The following is a 22,153-nucleotide window of genomic DNA, read 5'->3' on the forward strand; positions in this document are numbered from 1 at the left end:
TTGGAAGCAGTTGGTAAATCAATCTCACCTCAAGGTCAACGTAGCAGCTGCTCTGGAGCTTTTTGAGACAGCTGAGCAAACGCCATCTGCTAATGAAGAGCAGGTGATTTGATCAAAAGCTCAGAAAAAGCTACTAAATGGAGCCTGGGGTTAATTTGTTTGGTCAAGTCCTTGAATGCCCCTGAACTGAATACTGTGAGTGTATGGAGAATGCAATGATGTGAACTATTTAAAAAAAAAAAAAAAAAAACACTCAGAGAAACACTCAGCAACAACTTTCACTACGTAATCAGACATTTATTGTACAGTCCTGCAGCAGCCGCCCTTAAAGGCAAACATTTAGTTTAAAAATGATCCTAGTGCTAATACAGTCTTTTACAGGACGTCGGGAGACAGTGAAGTGCGCGTTGACAGTAGAAATAATTCAGATGGCTTCTAATGCTGTTGGATGGGTCATATCTGTGAGGACTCCAGCCACAGGGAGGCGCTCTTGACACGCGGCTGCTGAGAGTCCAGCTTCAGCAGCGCCGTCACAGCGCCCTCTATCTGCGACATCCACGCTCTCTGGAAAAAGACACGTGAAGAGAAATGTCATCAGCCTCCCTGTCCAGCAGCAAATTAGATCCGTTTTGGTAATAAGTTTAATAAGATGGTTTGCTCAGATGACATTGATCTACTTATCTGTATAAGTCTTTTTTTTGTAAGGTGTTAATATGACCCATCATTAGTTCTGTGATGGAGCTGACAAAACAGCCTCATGCATATACGAGTATCCCTGACCAGTGACTTCAACAGTTTTCCTCCATTTACAGAAAGTACAACATTACTTCAGGAGATGCACATAAGTAGAAATGAATGTAAATTATACAGTAACATGCATATATCTTTAAGGTAATAACTTGACCCTGGCAGATTTCTAGTAATACTTTGTGCCATTAAGTAACTGTAAGCACATGTGGTAAATTCAAATCACTGTGTAAGTGATAAGATGAGTGGGTTCATTTGAAAAGCCTCTAAAGTCACATACAAAACTGCCTTAAGCAAAATGTAGATTTAAAAATATTATCTTTTGTGGTTCTGCGTGAATGTTACTAGTGAAATCGTGTGTTGATGCTACACAGAATGCTGAAATCAGTCCCTCATATGATGTTGCACATCTGTATGGTACTATGCTATAATCAGCACTAAAGACTGCAAGCCTTCTGAAGCATCTGGGGAATTCATGGTTGAAGTGAATTTACCTTGACAGACTCTGATGCAGCCTGCAGGATGAATGCACCGATGCATTGCTGGTAGCGGTTCTGGTGCATGATTATGAAAGAATGAGGCAGCCCAGATGCTACAAAGGAAACATAAAATTAGAATTCTTCCATGAACACCAACTGTAACCATGTGATACTGGCTGTAAACAGCGACAGACAGCTGTTTATAAAGACCCAGTATTTTGATTCTGCAGTGTGCGCTCAACAGATAAATGATACAATAATTCAAATAATTGTTAATCATTGACAGTAAATATACAGTCTGAATTGTGTCCTTACTATGGAATCTGTTTAGTGCTTAAAACCCAAGGAACACACAAGACATTGTCTAAAACACTGTTATTACTTGAGGCATTGAGCTGATCAATGTTCTTGAGCTGGAGTCGGTCCAGAGAGATGGGCTGGTCCAGAACTGTGAAGGTGCACCCCTCCTTCAGCAGCTGATCCAGCTCCAGGTTCTGTGGCAGCCTCAGAGGATTCTGCTCAGGACCGCCGGACCTCTACACAGGAAGACAGGACCCACTAAGCTATGTAGCTTCTGTACGGAGCTGCAGCATCTGCAGCGGTCCAGAGACTGAGAACGGGGTGACATACCTTCTTGTTTCTCTTTATCTTTGTAATCAGCAGGAACTCGTCAAACAGGAACAGATAAACGTCTATCAGCTTTGTGTTCTCTAGTAATGAACCAAAGAAAGATGGTGTAAGATTTCGCTCAAATCAAAGCACGTAAAATGTGCTGGAGTTACGCCAGCTGTGCACACCTGTGAGCACCAGTTTGCCTTCGTGCAGCAGACTTCTGTGAGAAATAAGGTTCTCTAGAGTGACTGCCTTTAAGAGATGTTTCAGACTCTGAAAGAGGAGAAAACATTTTCACCGTCTGTAAACTGATACAGAGAGATCTGATTTTCTGATAGCAGAGTTACACATACTGCACCGAGAAACAGGAATATTTTGCTTTTCATATCTGATTTCACATCGTCTTATCGGCACACATGCTTTACTCTGTCAACCAAGCTCTCTCAGATATAAACATTAATGCAAAAAGCACACATAAGCTGACGGACCTCAGGGACGAAGGCGCGCTTGTCTCTCTCCCACACAGGCAGCCACAGCAGGGCGTCTCTCAGCTGTTTCACCTTCTGGTAGTTATCCAGCCATTTCACCTTCCCCTCCAAATCACCTGGAAGCACAGAGGCATCATTTCAACCAATACCTCTGACTCTGATGTACTGCTAAAATCTGAATGCTAATCACCTATAAGAAAAATCATTTATCTTAGACATTAATAACACCTTTTATATTTTAAATGGACTGTTGTGTACAGAGTGACAACAATGCTAATGAAGCACCACCTTATTATCTTGTTCTGTGCTCCTGTATAGCACTGGCTGCCTGCCAAGCACGGGCGTGACCGTATCATGAGAGATTACAGCACACTCAGCTTTTACGGTAAATATCCTCCACACCCAGAGGACATTGCCCTTCACATCTTAGCTGTGGTTATGATACTCTTCATCACCTGTGCAGCTCTGCCGCGCCACTTTAATGGTTATGGGAAAGTGTGTCGTTAAAGACTTGTGAGTCCATGGTGTTTGGTTCTGTATGGTTAATCTGTTCAATACAACAAAACGGCATTGAGGTGCAGCACATTTCCCACAGCCTGTCCATCTAGTTACACAGTAAACCACCACAACAGGTCTGCAGGCGGACGCGTGGTGTGAGAATGAGCGGTCAGGGCTCCTGGCTGCTGGCCAACACATGCAGCCTGTTTGCTCTGTTTGTGTTGACGGAGATAACCGCTCTTACCTCTGCTTAACATGCTTCTTGTTGTTAATGTGTTTGTAAAACACCTGTTGCCAAACACGACTGCACAAACAAAAGAGTCATGATCAGCTGAATGACACCTGAAGCTCAGCGGAGCTTTTAGCTTGTCATCAGCAGCCGAAAAGATCTGTGGGAGGTTAAATAACCAACCCAGCAACAGTACGCTTCTCAGTGAGTGCCTCTGCAGATACAGGTAAGTCAGCGCTGAAACGTTTTCTGCATGTTGTGTATTGATGCAATTTTCAATAAAAGGGAAGGCATTCAGGGTGGTGGAAGCCGCTCACATATAGACATGTCCACCTGCTCTGCTATAGCCTGCAGGCCTCTGGTCTCGTCCTCCATAGGGCACCTCTTAACGATATTCCGCAACAACAGCGGATACCGAGTTAGCCTCTGCAGCGGCGCCACCAGCAGGTCGCGCAGTCGCAGCCTCCGGCACTGCTCGTTCCTCTCGCACCACTGGGGAGAGAGAGGTGGTGAGAGGAGGGGAAAAGGAGGAGTGGTGTCTGTTAGAACAGGAGGGGTAATCGGGGGGGATGGGCGTTGAAAAGCGTGTGAAGAGAGGTGAGATCTGACACCGAAACACAACAAAAGGCCCAACAAATACACAAGCGTGATGAGAGGGAAGGTTACACAAGAGACTAACGGTGACATTCCTCTCTTTGGCAGTTCTTGGTGACACTCTCTTACACTTGGCACTGCGCCGCCTGCCGCGTTGTCAAGGTACACGGCGTCCTTGCCGCTGCTCTGACACACACATTATTTAGCTGCTCTCAGTGAGCTCCCTCCCGTACCTTCACATAGCATCCAAAGTCCTCTCTGGGCTTCAGGCTGGCCAGATAAAGCAGAGCCGTGGAGTAGTTGAGGCAGTACTTCTGCAGGCAGTGGCATATGCTCTCCTGGAAAGCCTGCCAACAGACAGCAGTGTTGTACAAACATCAGCATACAGACTGCTGGGTCACATCACTCATTAAACTGCACATAAACAGACCGTAGATTACGATGGAAAGACGAAGATGCTAATCTGGCTACAAGCACAAAAAGTTAACCTGTGTGTGGAACATATTCTCCAACTACTGCGAGGTGAATCATTTCCTCTCCACTGCTTCTGGAGATTCATGATTCAACAGCACGATGAAGAGGTTTCTGTTATTTTCCTGAGACAATTCCAATTGTTGATCTTTGAAGCGCAAAATTATTTATCATCAAAGAACAAAATGAAACTAGGATTGTTGCAGGTTTGTTTTTTCTCTGTGCGTCAGAGGAGCCGTGAGCTCTTTGAGGCAACCTGATCCAGTCATCAATATGACTCAATATTTTATTCTGGAGAGGCTCCAGTGGTGAGAGATGAGCCTGACAACAGCAACAGATGAGGACAGTGTGGTCAAAGCACAATTCAAAACAAACTATTAGCGACAATATAAGTGTTGTGCAATTAATGTACCACATTCACATAATAGTGTGTAATTAGTTTGACTTCAGTTTAATTTATCTTATTGTGTGTGTGTGTGTGTGTGTGTGTTTCCACATGTGAGCCACACTTGCCTTGCTCAGCAGCTCCAGCAGGGTGGGCCCGACACCCTCAGTAATCTCTAACGTGTCCTTGATGACGCGGAGGAGGTTGTTCAGGAAACCAAAGCTCACCTGCAGCAGAAAACAGTGTCAAGAGTCACAGCAGAGCCACACACTCACACCTCCGTCACGTTCAGTTTGTCAACAGCAGAAACACTACAGGCAAGATACTCTGATTTCCTGCCATTTCCTGCTTTCCTGTCCTCCAACTTCTGACTTTATCACGTTATAATAACACTACAAATAAACAACACCACAACTAGCAACATTAAATGCACCATTTTATTTGACATCAGGTCACTGTTTGCACCAGTTACTGCAGTGTAACTGTGAGAAGGCTGTGAGACAGCAAGATGTGTCATGCATTTAAGTTTTGCTAATTAAAAAAACAAAATGCACTAGAAGACACATGAAGAATGAGTGATTGATGAATGAACAGACAGAAAGGTCCTCACCACCTCAGTTACATGTTGGCTGCTGACAATAAGAATGCTACGCATGTCACACAGTCAGTCATTTCAGCTGTGGGGTTGGGACAGCTGTCAGGTTGCTATTTAGTTTAAATGTTTTGTATGATGATTTTATGGAGACTATCTTGCTTTATCTGTCTTATTCTGTTTGTGTCTCGCTTATTGCTGTTAGGGCCTCTTGATCAAGGTGCTCTTGGAAAAGAGATAATCTCGATGAGTCCCTCCTGGTTGATTAAAAGTTTAATAAATAACTCATTCATCATCTTCTCCACTTCACTTTTTCAGCAGTAAGACAGAGTCTTGCCCTGCAGTGTTATCATAATGCCACAAAGGCTGCTGTTGTACATACTGATTTACATAACACACCTAAAACTAGCGGTAAAGTCATGGTACTGATTTGCATTATGTCTCACCAGGCAAAGCTCATTGAGGTTTGCAAACAGCCTCCAGGAGTCGACATCAGTCAGGCAGTTTCTCATCTGCAGGTTTGTGAGTGTAGCCGAAAACACCTGAAAGTAACAAAGACGTCAGAGAGAGAACAGGCTCAGGCCAGCATTGAATTTCTAATCCACTGCTGCAAAGAATGGAAAACCCAAAGAGACTTTTACATGAAACTCACTGACGGGAATTCAGTGACAGGAGGAAAAGCAGCAGTGCGGTGCTGTGTGTTCTGTGTGTATTTGCATGTGCATGTGCATGTGCATTTGTGCGGACAGTCACCTCTTTGAGAACCATGAGCTGATCCAGGAAGTAAACACACTCGCTGGTGAAGAGTTCCCAGATGGCCTCCTGTTTCTTAAAGCCCTGAGGGTCAGAGGTGGCGCTCACCTGGGAAGACTGGTCCCGCAGGAACTCTGCCAGAGAGTAGTCCTGCACAGGGACGGCAGAAGAGCAGTGATCGGACAAGAGAAAGCTTTTAGGAAAGAGACTCATTTACACCTCAGATAGTGTGTTTGTAAAAAACTGTACATTCTGTCAGTGTAAAGTTCCTGCCACCATCCTGATGCACTCTGATGTATGTCAGGTTTGTTTACATATGTGTGCAGGGTCAACCTGACTGGTTACTGCCCAGAAATTCTGGTTCTTGCACAACTTGTGTCATTTATCACTGCGGGAGCCTCCCTCTAACTGCCGTCCTGTTATTTTTGAGTCACTTGTTAAACACTGACATCTATTTGAATTGGAAATCTGAATCTCTTAGTTGTTCAAACTCTGTGTTTGCTTAGATTAGAAGTCACGGCACAGTCACAACCAACGTGATGATTTACATAACAAACAGCTTGGATGTTTAAGGGCTTTTGCTGCTGACAGTATTCATTTCTCACCTTATACCTCTGATGGTCAGAGTTTCTCCAGTCTTGAATCTGCAATGTTGAGAGATATTTTTCAATCTCTGATGCCGTGCCTGTCTGTGATTTCCCTTTAGTCTGAAAGGCGAAGGAAGAGGCGCATGGTCACATTAGGCAGACTTTCAGTTATGGATGTGTGCTGATCCAGGGAAAGGATTTGCTTGCACATCTGTAATTTTGTTCAAATATCTCTCTAAATGATGGCGATGAAAAGCTATGTTCAAAAACCCAATTGAACAGGTTTGGCTCAAGTTCTGCATTTCAAGTGTTGACCAGTTACAAAAGGGATAAAAGGAACCGCATTAATCTGCTTGGAGAAGTGGGTCAGAGAACAATGTCCAAACCAACAGCTAAAACAAAGCACATCAAAACAAAACACAAGCACAGCACTAGCCACACATAACAGCACCTAACAGACAAAGAACACACCTACCGTACTACGCCTTGAAAAAGGCCACTTTGGCTTCTTAGTATCTACAAAATAAAAAATCACAAACATAAAATCCTGATTATCCACAAAAGAACCAGCAAGAATGTGCTCTGTGCAACAAATGGGATTAGAATCAAACAAACAAAACAGTGTGTCAGGATAAAAACTGGTAGACTTGAGGAGGGCGCAAACAGTTGAGTTATTTTTGCATATACTGGCGGTTAAATTACATTAAAATAGCACACAAACAGTTGGTGTGTTGTCTTTTATCTTTTGGCCATGGTGTGTGGTCTCGCATCACCAGCAGATACACTGCTGCTGTGCTTCTCTTTGAAGCACCAAGACACACTGAATAATTATACGCTGTTAAAGCCTTTAAAAACCATGTTTTACTGCTGTCTCTGTGTGTCTCTGTGTTATCTGCCTCTCTAATTAGCTTCAGGTATGAATCTATTGCACATTGTCTTTTTCAGAATAACCAGGGTTGTTACAAAACAAAGACATTTTTGAAGTGAATAATTGTATTTGCATTGAAGATTGAATTGATATGTTGAATGATAACATCGATCGGTTCATGCGTAAGCAGATACTGGCTGGACAGAAAGAGACTTAATGAACTGGTCAGGAGAGCTGGCTCTGTCCTGGACTGCCCTCTGGACACCACTGAGGATGTAGGTGAGAGGAGGATGTTAGCCAAGCTGACATCGATCATGGACAACCCCTCCCACCCCCTGCATGACACAGTGGGGGCCCTTAGCAGCTCCTTTAGTGACAGACTGTTGCATCCAGTGTGTAAGAAGGAACGCTACCGCAGGTCCTTCGTTCCATCAGCTGTCAGATTATTCAACTCCTGCATCGCTTAACATAAGGCTGTGTTGATGTTGTTTGACAAATTACGCTCATATCCATACATTTTGTGCAGTACTACATATTTCCTTTTACATTCTGTGCAATAGTAGTAACACTATTTATTGTAATTTTTAATCAGAAGGCAACTCGCACACATTTCTTATATATGCTTATATATATTTCTACATATTTTATTTTTTTTATAAAGTCAATTCCATTTTGCTTGTATACTATGTACATATATATATAGTCTACTTTTTATTTTGTATTTTTTTTTCAAATGTTTGCTACTTCTGCTGCTATTTTTTTCTTCCCACTGCTTTCAATGCTGCTGTAATGCCCAAATTTCCCCAACTGGGGATAAATAAAGTTTTATGTTATCTTATCTTAGCACCATGTGAAACAGGGGGCGGACCACCAGAACTCTGCTGGGTTAAATGGTTCAAAAAGTAAAGAACGAGATCATTAAAACTTGATATATAACAGAATTTAAGATTTTACCAGAGAAGTTTGAACCATTTAATATGTGAGCTGCTCCATTGGATACAAAAAGGTCTCCTGGTGAAACATCCAATCCAGGCAGGCTGACCACCACGGAGCTCCGCCTCCTCTCCTGAAGCCTGAGGGGACAGTAAGAAAGTAGCGGTGGAAGAAGTATTCAGATCCTTTACTTAAATAAAAGTACTAATACACACTGTGATAATACTCCACTGCAAGTTAACGTCCTGCATTCAAAACCTCATGTAAACATATGTCAGTATTATCAGCAGAATGTACTTAAAGTATGAAAGTTAAAGTACTCAGTGTGTAGTAAAATGGTCCCTGTCAGTGTTTTACTATTATATCTGATTAATATTCCTGCTGCATTAATATGTATGTTGCATTTCACTGCTGGAGATGTTTAAGGTAAAGCTGATTTTAGCTACTTTATATACTGCTGGGTAGTTTAATCTACAGCAATGCATCATATTCTACCAGCATATGTTCATTTTTCAGATAATCCAACGGTTTATTTTAGGAAGCAGGAGAGTTTTCTCGACGTATAAAGGAACATTTGATCCTTCAGTTTATCACAAACATTCAAATTCATTAAATTTGCAGATACGAAGTAAAAAGTATAATATCTGCCTCTGAAATGTAATGGAGCAGACGTTTAAAGTTGCATAAAATGGAAACACTGAAATAAAGTACATGTACATCTTGTATTTGTTCTCAGGTACAGTACTTGAGTAAATGTAATAAGCTACATTCCACCACTGTAAACAGGTGCCGGCTGCCAAACACACAAACACTGAAACTGTCAGCAGTGACATCTTCAAAACTCACTGTTAGGAGAGCCATTATTGTGATATTGTAAATATAATACAGCACAAAGAGAACAGACTTAGTGCAAGACACAGGAAATAACAGAATTCCTTTTGTCTTTTCACATGGTTGAAATACCACTGAAATACCATCTGCACTGTGCAGCAAATTGGTGATTAACTTGAGTAGCAGAAACTATAAAGGATAAGTGTTACGTGTCTGGCTTATGTGTGGATAGCTGCTGATTAATGGATCACCCTATTTGTGTGGAAGGAGGCGAGCTGTCAGTGTGAGCCAGTCATAATCCTCTTGGTCTGCTACTCATAGTTAGTAACTGAGGCATGGTGGTGGCTGGAAAAACACAGGCCTGCCTTTTAGCCTCAAGCAAAGCTCAAACAGCCACTGTTCTCAAGTGTTTTGACTTATCCTCTGCTGTTGTATTTAATTCAGGGATTATTGCTCAAAGCAAAAAAGGAAAGAAAGGACATTCATGTGCTGAAATTAAAACCCAGAGAAATGCAATTCAATGATGTTATGGAGGTGACTAAATGTGCAGACTAAATATCTCAAAAGGGCCCGGCCACATGCATGTTTTCATTTGTTACAGGAATAAAGAGACTGTAAACAGAGCAAAACTTGATCGGTGACTGTGTGACTCCAACAATCACAATCCAAAAGTCTGCGAGAGCTTCTCGTCCTTTAATGTGGCTAATAAGCTGCACGGAAACCAGACGGGCTGGTTTTGCCAAAGTTCACTCTCAGCACGCTGACACTCAGCTGGTCAGTGACCCACGACAACGTGCTGCGGTTTCACTTCAATGTTTTTCAGGGTCCTGCCTTTCAAAAAGTTTAGAGTTTCAGAAAATGATCAGATAAAAGAGAAATAACAACAAATAGGTGGATCGACACAGTTTCTGTCTGATAAAGGTTATCAGAACATGATCAGACCATAAGGAAGACAGGTGAGGGCTAACGTCCCTGTTTCTGATAACAATACAATAAGCTGGGGCAGAAGTGCAAACAAGAGGAACAATGCTGGTGCTGCTTCATCTTTGCCTGCTATAATGTGTAAAAACTGCTCATAATGTCCCCTCAAACGGCGGCTGCCTTTCTGCTGCTGTGCTGCACCTGTCACGCAAGCAGCAAACAAGACTAACTCGAACGCACATGTGGGCCACATGGCTGCAGGGCCAACCTGTACCCATGGAGGATAAGTCATCAAACAACTGAACGGGAGCAGTTTCATTGACATGTGAAAGTACAGTGTTCATCGCTCCTCCTGGTGAAATGATACAAAGATGGATGGATGAGCCAGGCGGTGCAGCAGCACCTGAGCTCTGTGGAGGAGATGCGGCTAATGGGACGGTACAAAAAGCACGGTTCCTCTAAACCAGGTCAGTGCCTCCTCGCAGTTCATCCCTCTGCATCCTCACAATGACATCCTGTTGCTTTGTGAGCACTCAGAAAGCTTCCTCTGTGTCAGCCTCTCTGCCACCGAGAGCACTTGTAAAAATGGGCGTTTTGTTCCCGCACAGCAAGAGAAATAATGATGCCCCAAAACAAAACTGTCCCAACCAGTGGCTCACAGGGCTCGGTCACTGTAAGAGGCACAGTGCCAGGGCGTAATTACAGGGACAATAGCTGCCTAATTATCCAGTGAGGGGACGAGCCCTGCAGCCCATTAGGAGGGGTGTGGGTGGCAGTGAGAGAAAACAGCCTTAATGAGGGTTTGTCTAGGCCACACATAACCATGGGACTCTCAAAACTTAACCCACCAAGCTTATGCTCCATTAACAAAGACATGACTGACAATGAATGCACAATGGGGCTCCTTAAACCCCGAAACGTCCCATCGTCCTCCCTCATGAGCGTCCCACGAGCGCATGAAGACACGGCGCTTGTGATGCCGATGTGACACGTAGTAGGCCAAGCTTCTGAGTTAATGAAATGCTCTGACACAGACGCTCTGGAAGCAGAAGCAGCGGTGGCTCGCTAGGGAAATTACATGAACCAGAGTGACCAAAAAAAAAAAAAAAAGTGCACGCTGTGGTAAAACTTATCGGCCACAAAAAAAGTTTTATTACTTTCCTGATATGCGAACATGCTCCAAGTGAGGTCCAGGTGGTTTTGGCTATGCTGACACACAGACAACATGCAAGACCAAGTCCAAGGTTCACTTACCGATTACGGAAATGCTCTTTCTCCTGCAGAAAGAGGAAAACACTGCATCAGACAATGGAAAAATGAAATTGTAAGCATTCATAAAACATACGTTACAGCAAATGTACTGAGATGATTCATTCCCTGGTGCCTCAGTGAGGATGGAAACAGGCTTTGGAGTTCCAGCATGAATCAAAATAACATAAAATCAGATAATTCTACTCAATAAAAATTCTCTCAGGATCCCAATGGTTGCAATTATTATATGTTTTGCATGCCATGTTAGCACCGTCTCACTGTAGCACCCAGCAGCCGAGGGTGCAAGCACCTCCTACTGCTAACGACACCACTATATCACTTTCAAAGACCTTCAAATATGAATCAGTGTTTTAAGTGGTGGCTTGGATTCAAAAGCCTGTGATATCTGAGGAGAATGTCGGGACTCTATTGAGAATGTGCTCGGCTGAATACCGCGAGCTGATGAATAGATCTCCCCATTATCTTTTTCCATCGCTCACTGACCCCTCCATTATTGGGTGACTGCTGACTGCGGTGAATGGGGGCCCGAGGAGAGCACTTCCCAGGGCTCTCCAGGCAGTGGGCTTGGTCAGAGCTGTCAGTGCATGTAACTGCTGATTCATTTGCTGTCAAAAGCTCGCATTGTGAGTGACCACCGCAGGAGGCAGGGCAGAATGAGGGAGAGAAGGTTTCCGCAAGGAAGGAATGTGTAACCATTTCATTTATAGATAAAACTCCTCACCAGACGGCAGCACGTGACTCGTGGTGAGGGTGGGAAGAGGTTTGCAAAGGTCATTAACGAGGATTGACGTGCTTTGATTTAAATTACACAGATAATCTTGCTCACCTGTAGTTCACTATCAGGAAATCCAAAGTTTTTAATGAGAGTAGGATGAGCACTGCGACATTCTTGTCTCTTGGGAGTGACGCCGTTGTCAAGAGTCTTTGATCTATGTGATCTGGTTCTCTGTCGGCCGAAGGATGAAATGGGCCGATGATCTTGACACATCTCTCCATCAGAGAGGGGGCTGGCTGCTAGGGGAGATTTGACTCTGTGTACTGGGGACAGGGGGATTATGGGGGACGGCGTGCCTTCCGAGGAAGGCTCCTCCTGAGTGCTCCCCATCCTGACATGATCCCAGGTATCCGTCAGAGAACGCCGGGTGCTCCTCATCCTCCTCAAGGTGGGAGAGGTGGAGATTCGGCCGGGGGCCTGCCGGTCAAACTGGAAGAAAGGTGCTACCAAGCCGTCGGTGTCCACCAGGGATGAATGTCTCAGCTTGGACTGTGTCCGTGTGAAATCTATGTGCATTATGACCGGGTTGCTGGTCTGACACTCTTTGTGCTCAGAAGGCCCCCGGTCCGTTTGCGTCTGTGCGTCTGCCACACCTGTGCTGACATCTTCATTTTCGACCCACTCGATGTAACTCCAGTCCAGCTTCTTCTCAACGTCCTGCTCTTTGTCTTGCAGAATAACGTGCTTTAGCGTAGACATTATAACCTCAAAGGCATTGTAAGTGCAGCAGAGATCAGAAAACGTGTGATCTAATGGTCTGGTTGCTTCGCCTCCTTTGAGTTAAGGTCAGATGGTAATCCTTTTGCATTCCAGCGCGGTTCACACCATTCACCTCTCAGGCTTCTGCAGGAAAAGGGGCAGAAAGTGTGTCAATACCCACAAGCAAGATGAAGCAGGCTGAGCACAAACTTACCCCCTCATTGTCTGACAGGGGATTTGAACTGGGATGCATTTAAGTAGCCTTAAAAAGATGAAGTATGAGTATAATTTAGTGTGCATTAACACATGTGTAAGTGTTTGAAGGGAGGAAAACCAGGTGGAGTAAACGTAGTCGACCATGCTACAACTCACACATCAACAGTGCACAGTAACAGCATGTTCTGTCAGTCTTGAAATTGTGGTGTTAGACACAAAGAGCGAAAGGAAGCCATGTACCTCATTTCAGCTCTCCTGTCTCACTCTATTGTCCGGTCCAGTCGTGTTGATGTTCTCTTCTGTTAGCCTGTTGCTACAGAAGTCACACTCTACACTTTTAGACCCCTTTTTCCCCACTATATTAGGTTGATGTCATGTATTTATACGCGCGGGAGCTGGCTGTGAATAAACTCGGCACATGCACGAGGCAACAAGGTATAATAAAAAGAAAAAAGAAAAGAAAAGAAAGAAGAAGAAACAATGTCTCTGAAATTTTACAGCGATAATCAACTGTTCTAAATATCAGCTGCGGGGAAGCAGGGGCCGCGCGTGCTTCCATAGAAACTCATTAAAATTGAAAAAGTCTGCTTCACTTACAGAAACCGGTGCCTCGCGACGACTTGAACGACTGTGTGACCCGGGAGAGTCCTGCTGCTGCTGGTGGTGCTGCTGGTGCTGGTGTCGGAAGGAAACGGGCTCAACATGAAGCTCACAGAATTAGGAGGAGAAAGTCTGTTTGTCCCCCGACGGTGTTGAGTTTTCTGTCAAAACTCGAGCGCGAGGAAACAGGTCTGAGTGGTGCGGAGCGAGGGAGGAGTGGAGCGAGGGAGGAGTGGAGCGCTTCATTGTCCGGAGCTGCTGGGAAGGAAGGTGCGACTGCACTGCATGTTCACTGCAATTCTCTCTCTCTCTCTCTCTCTGTCTCTCTCTCTCTCTCACTGCCTGTCTTTCTCTTTTTCTCTCTCTCTCTCTGCCTCTCACTCTCTCTGTCTGTCTGTCTGTCTGTCTCTCTCTCTCTGCCTCTCACTCTCTCTGTCTGTCTGTCTCTCTCTCTCTCTCTCTCTCTCTCTGCCTCTCACTCTCTCTCTCTCTGTCTGTCTGTCTGTCTGTCTCTCTCTCTCTCTCTCTCCAACCCCACACACAGGAACAATAAGTAACCAAATAATACATCTATAAAACTAAATTAGTTTAGTTTTAGTTAATGGTTTATTTAGCTCAAGAAGTAGAATAATTTCCTCCACATATAAACAAAAAACAATTTATCACAAGGATTCACATTCAGCACATTTGGAGATACAAGGTTTTCACTGGACTGGAGGGGTGTGAAAATTAACTAGTAACTAAAGCTGTCGGACAAATGTAGTGGAGTGGAAAGTGCAGTGTTTCCCTCTGAGATGTGGTGCAGTGGAAGTATATAGTTGCATGAGCTGTAAATACTCAAGTACAGTAAAAGTACTTTGAGTAAGTGTGCTGAGTTACTTCCACCTGTCTTGCAGCTTTTTTTTTTCTCACCATGTGAAATAAAAAGCGGTGCTGTAAATGTTACATCCAGGCAGCCATAAACCAGTGTGTGTGTGTGTGGCAACATTAAATAATTTTACAGCATTAAAAGGTCACTGGTAATCTGTGATGAAAGAGCAGGCCATAAAATCAAGGGCATTTTTCTGCCTCTCAGAAGTGAGTCCACCATTGTGCAACTCCTGTTGTCCTCTGGTTCCAGTATTCCTATGGTGTACATAGTTTAGTGTATAGTGTTTATTTTTTGGAATTTTATATCATTGTTAAACTCATGAAAAGATGTTTGTTTTGATGGTTTATGATCACTGTGAAATTAGTGTTCAGTGGTATTTTTTGCTCTAGATGAGGCCATATGGATTTAAATGTGTGTCGCTGTGTCTCACCTGCAGACTGTGTGTAAGCCTGAGGAACCTGTCGCTGGCACCAGCATGAAAAAGACTTTTCTGGTCCATTTGTTTGTATTGAACACACAAAGTTATGGGAGCAGCAAAAGCATCTGTTTGTTCAGTTGAGTGAACACTAGGGGGCGATACAGGTCAGATAATGAGATTGCTTGTATAACAGTGCAGCCGAGTCTCACCCTTTGAGTCTTGATCTCTAGCGCCCCTCCTCTCTCAATACAGGCAGTGCAGTAAAAATGTCCAAATCACTTCCATCCTTCCTCCTTAAAGGTTTCTGTCACTGCAGGTCATTTAGCTTTCCAACTCCAGTTTTTCCAGGGGGTTAGGTAGCTGATGGGGTAAAAGTCAGCCAGAATTAGATAAAAGATGACACTTTCTCTCAGATGCTGTCATGTCTGGGTGCCGTGATGATCACACATTTGGCAACTGGTGTATTTTGTGGCTCAAACTTACACAGAAACATCCTCATCCTCCCATCCTTATCATTACAGCCATTGTCAGTGGTGGGAGAAGTGTTCAGAAACTTTTACTTAAGTAAAACTATAATGTAAATACACTCCAGTACAAGTAAAAGTCTCATTTAAAACTCTACAAAATTAAGGTACAAAAAGTAAAAAAAGCACTAACTCTGCAGACAAATGTCTTGTGTGACTGGTATATTATTACAAATAACTATTATAAGTTCTGATTTATTTATTTTTTGGATAATTGGATATTTTTTTGGATAATTTCAGCTCTTTCCGCCTTGTTTGAATGATACATTTAGAGGGGAAATGTCTCTGGGTGAAACTCTGACCAACTGCAAGACATCTGACCTGACATCATGTGACAAAGAGCCCAAACTATAGAGAATGCATTTTCTAAGCTAATCATAAGTGTTATATGTAAAAATCTAATCTGAAAAAGTAACTAGCAGGCCTAACTATAGCCATCAAATAAATACAGTGCAGTAAAAAAAAAAAACCCTTCTGAAATCTGGTGGAGTTGAAGCAGTGAAGTAAGAAACAACAAATACTCGAGTATTACTCAAGTAATCTTGAGTAAAATTTAAGTGCCTAAAATTTGTACTTGTACAGTATTTGAGTAAATGTACGTAGTTACACACCTGCACCCTGGTGTCTGTCAGTCTTGCTCCTGTAGCAGCGAGCAGACCTTAATATCTGGAACACAGACTCACTCTGGCCTTGAGTGTCGTTGTTGGCCAAAATTAAAATGCAGCGATGAAAAGAAATCAGATTTTGTGAAAACCTGTAGATAAATAACAACTTAAAATACAGACAAAATAAATAATATAACCATGAAATTACAAATAATCCTAGCTGACGATAATTATGCATATCAATTTAACTGTTAACGATCCCTCAACATGTATTGGGGCATACAGTACATACAAATAGTCTGCTTGGAACAATAAAAGCATTAAAATCATTAAAATGGCATCTGCTCCCACTTCATCCAAACATCCCTGACTTCCACCATGCTTATTCTATCTATCTATCTATAAGTTTAATAAATGAGACTTATATTAATGTTTATTTCCTGCAACATTCCCACAGTTTGTTGTATCTGTTATTGTCTAGTGAGCAGACTTTATATTCCATAACATCTCTAATATGTATCAGCTGTCTGGCCGACAGCTGGTCGACGTATATTTCCCACAATAAGCTGATAGTATCTGAATGACTTGTACTTTTCTGCCTGAATAAAAACAAAAACATGTCAGAGAGCGGAATTGGCTGAGAGGCCTGACAGCAGCAGTCTCCTCCCCCTGCAGTGGATGTGAGGCTCTCCCCGGTCTGTCTGACATACAGGAAGAAGTTGAATAACTCTTCTTTCAGAAAAACCAAAAGCGCCACCGGGTTTTTTTGCGCTTTCCGCTTTTTTCTCAATCGACTCGCTGAAATGTGGAGCTGCAGGAGTGGAGGCAGATCGCGGAGCTGCTGCTGAACTGGAGGCGCTGCAACGTGCGGATCACTTCACCCGAGGAGAAGTAGCACTCGGCTGTAAATGGGAGACACATCTACAGCGAACAGCCAGTGAACATGTCAGAGCACAGGTCCAGTTTCCTTCACATTGGAGACATAGTGTCTCTTTACGCGGAAGGCTCCGTGAATGGCTTCATCAGCACTTTGGGGTATGTTCCTCCTGTCCGTCCTCACTTTCTCCTCACTGCGGAGTCCATATGGATTCATGCTCCTGTCTCTCTACTTTCACTTCACATCTTCACCACTTCTCCCCCTCTTCATCAGAGTGCGATCTCTGTAAGCCGCTCAGGGCGAAACTTCCAGCGTGCGCGTCGTGGCCGAGGCCCGTCTGCACGCAAAATGCCGCTTCTCAGGAAACTCTGCGTTTACGCAAATGTTCCAGGATTGCAAAACAGTGCGTTAAGTCGGCTGCACGAGCGATTGTCGCTACAAGCTCATCTTTTGACCCAAAGTGGGGTCCGGGGACTCAGAGGGCGACACAAGGAGGCGTCGGGGGGGGGGCTCAGCAAAATGAAGGAGGAGTATCACTGTGTAAACTCAGTTGAAGTGAGGAGAAGGAGTTTGATCGTTTTTCATGCTGCTCACTCCTCACATGCAGCATTAAGTTCCACAGTTTTGTGGATCTTTACACATATTTAGATTTAGTCTGTATGTGAGTGCACTGACCCTAAAGAATACTTCATTCTCATCCAATAATCCTTTAAGGATAGATATTATAGACTAGATTAAAGGACTAAACCATTTCTCCAACCCAGACCACAAAAGAGTTGGGACTGTGTAAAAACCTGATTAAAACTGATGTGATCATTCGCGAATCATGTTTGACATATACTCAAAGACAATATATTTGTGACCTCATCAGCTTCGTTGATTTTTGTAAATATCTGCTTATTCTGAATTTGATGCAGCAACATGTCAAACAAGTTGGGACAGGAGCAACAAAAGACTGGGAAAGTTGTGGAGCGCTACAAAAACACCTGTTTGGATCATTCCACAGGTTAACAGGTTGATTGGTAACAGGTGATAGTATCATGATTGGGTATGAAAGGAGCATCCTGGAAAGGCTCAGTCGTTCACAAGCGAGGATGGCGCGAGGTTCACCACTTTGTGAACACATGACTGTCTAAAGCAGCCATGTCCAAACTATTCCATAAAGGGCCGTGTGGCTGCAGGTTTTCGTTCCAACCAAGGAGGAGCGCACCAGACTGGACTCATTTAATCAGCTGATCTCACTTTTCAGCTGATAACTAAGAGATCCCTTGATGTTGATTGGTTGGCCTGGTGTGCTCCTCCTTGGTTGGAACGAAAACCTGCAGCCACACGGCCCTTTATGGAATAGTTTGGACATGCCTGGTCTAAAGGATGTGACTAGGGCTCAGGACGCCTCGTAAAACTGTTGTTGTTGTTGTCAGTGAACTCTGTAAATGGTTGCATTCTGTTTTTACTTCTTTTTTACACAGCGTCCCAACTCTTTTTGAATCAGGGTTCTATCAGGTGAAATGACACAGACAGATTTAACATGTGATGAGGGTTTGCAGGGAGCCACCTGCCCTCTTTCCGGGGTCACAGCCATAAAAATTTTGGTAACTCCTACTTTTTATTTTGTGCCGTAGCTCATGTAGTCCATCAGTTGTCAGTTTGACATCATGTGTAGGGCTGTGTGTGTAGGTGTGATGGAAACTTCTTTTCGTTGTGTCATTCTCGTCACAGCAGTGCAAAAAAAAAAAAAAAGCTGCCAGGAGCAGTCCATTTGTCTGTCGTTCCTCCTGAGCTGAGAGCAGGGTGAAATGCCTCTGGTTCCGGGTGCACTCTGGCCTGCGAGCCTGCAGAACAAGCGTGGAAAGATCGACTGGCTGTGAGGAATGAGCCTGCCCCACCCACCTCCTCTCCCTTTTCCTCACTGTTTCTCACTCTTAACTTTGTCTGCTGTAAATTCCTCTCACAAACCATGACTGCACCACGGCTGGCACATTAAAGCCTCTTCTTTAATGCCCTGAGCTGTGGAGGATCGAAATACAACATGTTAGCGCCTTGACTTGCAACCCGGTTCGCCTCGCTATCTGCAGGAGTGCACACAGGCAACCTGCTTTCTTTTGCTGAAAAGCTCCCTTAGCTGTAAAGGCCTGTGCCAATGTGAATGTCAGCAAGAGCAGCAGCAGCAGGCGCACGCGCGTACACACACACACACAGGCTGTACATATCTGAAATGGAAAAATGCAGAGCGGCGATTGTTCACAGCTCCTGTTGTTTTGAAGTGAAGCAGTGAAACCGTTATCAGTGATTCAGTAACGTGTAGTTTGACAGGAGAGCTGAGTGTTTTTTTTTTTTAAGAGTATCAGAAGCAGAAACCTCCCAGTGCCACGGCCCCCTTGAGCACAGTGTAACCTCAGCCATACAAGGCCTCTCATGCCTATGTTTGCCTAGGATAACATTAAATCTGCGAGTTCCTCACACACCTTACATTGCAAACACTCAAAAGCCACATGACCTTTGAGTTTCTTAGGAGGTGATCCAGATCCACTCCTGACCTTGACCTCTCGGATATCCTGTCGACCAACATTTTTCATTATCAGAGAGGTTCATTTTGGAGGTCCATGACATGTTTGTGTTTCATAATCAATAGGAATGAGTCCTATCCTGTAGTGCACATTTAAGATACTTTACAAAGCTGAAATAGTTCTGTATCCAATTACTTAAGTGTTTTTGCCTCTTATTGTTTTCCCGTGTCTTAATATATGTTCACAAGCAGTGAAGTAATGATCAGATGCATTCAATGAGGAAGTGCATGACTCAGTCAGCAGGTTGAAACATGCAGTAACAGACAGTGGCTGTAAAACCTTTCACACATGTACTCTTTGGTTTTTCCTTAGAAAACAGTCAACAGAAGAAGCGTATCAGACCTGCTGCTCTGCTTTACATGCCGTATTTCTTCCTGTCTTGTTGTCTCAATCCACTCAACACAAGCAATGGAGCTAAAATTAGCTCGTCTGTGTCCGGCCTGCTGGAGTTATCATTGGTTCATGTTTAACTCGCTCACAGGGCGGACTCCTGCGCTGGCTGTGAGGGTCAGGCCGTCAGAGCCTCACTGTTTGAACTAAAGCCCGACTCTCTGACAAGTTAAGGTTACTTATTTATGAGCTTGAGGGACTTTTCCAGAGAGCCTTCCTGTTTAGCCATTTAGCACTTGATTCTGCTTCCTGTTGGGCTCTATTGTTTCTCATTTAGATGTAGCTCTGATACAGAGTCAGAGGAAATAATACACAGCCTGTGGATTGACACTGATCAAGTGCCGTGGCATGAATAGGAAATGGCTCAGCTCACTTCGGCGGGGCTGCCAGCTTTGTATGAATCGGAGGAATTGTGCATTGGCATTATGTTTCTCCTCAGTGGACGGGATGAATGGATGTGCTTGTGCACCTCGGCCTTTGGTCCAAATAGGATCGAGGGAACGAGACGATATGGGAGTCTTTGATTTAGAAATTCATAGCTGGTGTCGTAGAATATATTTCAACAGGATGAAGGTAAATCCCTCTGGTTTAAAGCCATCTGTGAGCGGTACACCAGGACTAAATAAAATAAAGTCCTGAAATAAAACCTTCAAGCCAAGTGTAATGTCAAATTAATGGATAATTTATTGTGTTTAAAATGCCACCATTGAGTCGCAGCTGCCAAACAAGGATTTACTGACAGGAACAACCACTTACAGAGTTTTGATGAAATCTTCTTCTACTTTCATTCATTTTTAAAGCAAATGCAAAAAAGACTGCTGTAGCCCAGACCCGCAGTAGAGTGACAAGTAAAAAACCCTGTGACCTCCCCTCTGATCACATTGATGTTTCTGTTTGTAAAACTGCTCTTTTTTCCGTCGCCATTGTTTTCCCTGTATTTACTCCTCCAACTCCACAAGATAATGGGTTCTCTGCCATTCCAGCTCTTATGAGCACCATTACCCTCAGTCTTCTTAGTGCTACTAACACAGGTGTTTTTATGAAAGCAGGGTTAAATATTCAAATAAAGACCTGCTCTTGGTTTTATTTACACACTTGACAACTGTACCATGACAAGCAAGTGCATCTTTACCCGCTGATAACTGATGCAATGTGACAGAAGAATATATGCTTTTTTTTAATGGTCTTTCATGGATGAGGTAACTGAGGTGATGTGAATGAATGTCAGCCATGTGCACTCTTGGCACAGTGTTTAGATGCACTCTTGTTCTTGTGCAGCTTTAATTCCTCTCAGCTCTCATGCATTTACTCTAGATATCTGTCATCAGCTTCATTAGTTTAACCGAATGTCAGTCAAATGTGTGAATTTCACTGACCTACTGTGCATCACTAAGTCAGTGAAACATCTCCAGTGTGTCAAATAGTCAGTAACAAGCAGATAACAGGCTTGAATGTGGGGAAACAAGGCAGTTATTAACTTGATGACACCCTTCCAATGCCCCCTAATCAACCCTGCACAGAAACCACTTGGTTTCCTTTGGCGGTGGCGGCGGCCCACTGCAGCCAGTGCATGCTCTGCTAACCTGCAGTCGACTTTGCGGAGCTCAGTCTTCAGTGATCAAAGATTCATCTCAAAGCTTCATTTGACATTATATACACACTGTGATTATAGCTGTTTTTTGTCATTAAATATATTTATGACTGTGTGAAACCACCAACTATGTGAAAAGCCTCAGAAAGCTGGATGTCATTTTACCCCAGTTTATCTGTCTCGATACAAACCACCTCCAAGCCTCTGCCGGGCTGGAAAGCTGAGGTCAAAGTGGCGTTAAATTAGTTGACCTCCATCCGGCAATCGTCAGGGCATCAGTGCAGATGCTGGGGGAGGAGATGGATACGATGGTGCACTGAGACCTCACTCTCTCTTTTCTTAGTGGAGCTTTTCATCCTGCAGGTGGCCAATCAGCTGTGGAGCTGGTGTGGTTTTGAACCGTGCATTCAAATGATATGTTTTAATAGCAGTCCCAGACTCTGTTTTGTGGATTTGCATTTGACTGTGATACCACAATTAGACTACAGTGTGTACATGTAAATCTTTACTTTGAAGGCAAGTGATTTACTGGCCAATGGAATCGCTGTATGAAGGCTCAGATTGCCTGAAACAGTAATGTATTGAAGATAGAATATGGCATCATTTTGTGCTCTTCTCTGCAGGCTTGTTGATGACAGGTGTGTTGTCCAGCCTGATGCCGGCGACCTGGCCAACCCTCCCAAAAAGTTCAGAGGTGTGTAGAAATATACTAATAAAACTGGAGCAAGGTTACACACACACACACACACGCACTCACTTT

General features: G+C 43.6%; 2 protein-coding genes across 2 annotated transcripts in view; one reads left to right on the plus strand and one right to left on the minus strand.

Annotated features, from left to right (window-relative positions):
* Positions 1-279: 279 nt before the first annotated feature.
* plekhg7 (pleckstrin homology domain containing, family G (with RhoGef domain) member 7) lies at positions 280-15,321 on the minus strand. The gene is made up of 18 exons (XM_041938532.1): positions 15,049-15,321; positions 13,548-13,805; positions 12,087-12,878; positions 11,243-11,265; positions 8,258-8,376; positions 6,911-6,951; positions 6,454-6,555; positions 5,849-5,998; positions 5,542-5,637; positions 4,632-4,730; positions 3,881-3,994; positions 3,371-3,545; positions 2,327-2,442; positions 2,024-2,111; positions 1,857-1,936; positions 1,609-1,762; positions 1,242-1,339; positions 280-564 (listed from the first exon to the last, which is right to left on the minus strand). The coding sequence occupies exons 3-18, from the start codon at positions 12,732-12,734 to the stop codon at positions 454-456; spliced, it is 2,214 nt and encodes a 737-aa protein (XP_041794466.1). The 5' UTR covers positions 12,735-12,878; positions 13,548-13,805; positions 15,049-15,321; the 3' UTR covers positions 280-453.
* A 1,327-nt stretch (positions 15,322-16,648) lies between these two features.
* Positions 16,649-22,153, plus strand: part of itpr2 (inositol 1,4,5-trisphosphate receptor, type 2) — a 61,596-nt gene continuing 56,091 nt past the window's right edge. Inside the window, exons 1-2 of the mRNA XM_041938531.1 lie at positions 16,649-17,003; positions 22,017-22,087. Of these exons, the coding sequence (XP_041794465.1) occupies positions 16,912-17,003; positions 22,017-22,087 (163 nt within the window). The 5' untranslated portion in view covers positions 16,649-16,911. The remainder of the gene's footprint in view (positions 17,004-22,016; positions 22,088-22,153) is intronic.

Source organism: Chelmon rostratus, chromosome 6 (assembly GCF_017976325.1).
Source record: "Chelmon rostratus isolate fCheRos1 chromosome 6, fCheRos1.pri, whole genome shotgun sequence".
Classification (NCBI taxonomy): Eukaryota; Metazoa; Chordata; class Actinopteri; order Chaetodontiformes; family Chaetodontidae; genus Chelmon; species Chelmon rostratus.

Bases quoted from the DNA above. Each gene is read 5' to 3' on its own strand.
- plekhg7 (XM_041938532.1), bottom strand. From the start codon at position 12,734: ATGTCTACGCTAAAGCACGTTATTCTGCAAGACAAAGAGCAGGACGTT. The intron at 11,266-12,086 runs GTGAGCAAGATT...CTCTTTCTGCAG, and splicing joins TTCCTGATAGTGAACTACAG to GAGAAAGAGCATTTCCGTAA. The intron at 565-1,241 runs GTAAATTCACTT...GTCTTTTTCCAG, and splicing joins CTGCATCAGAGTCTGTCAAG to AGAGCGTGGATGTCGCAGAT.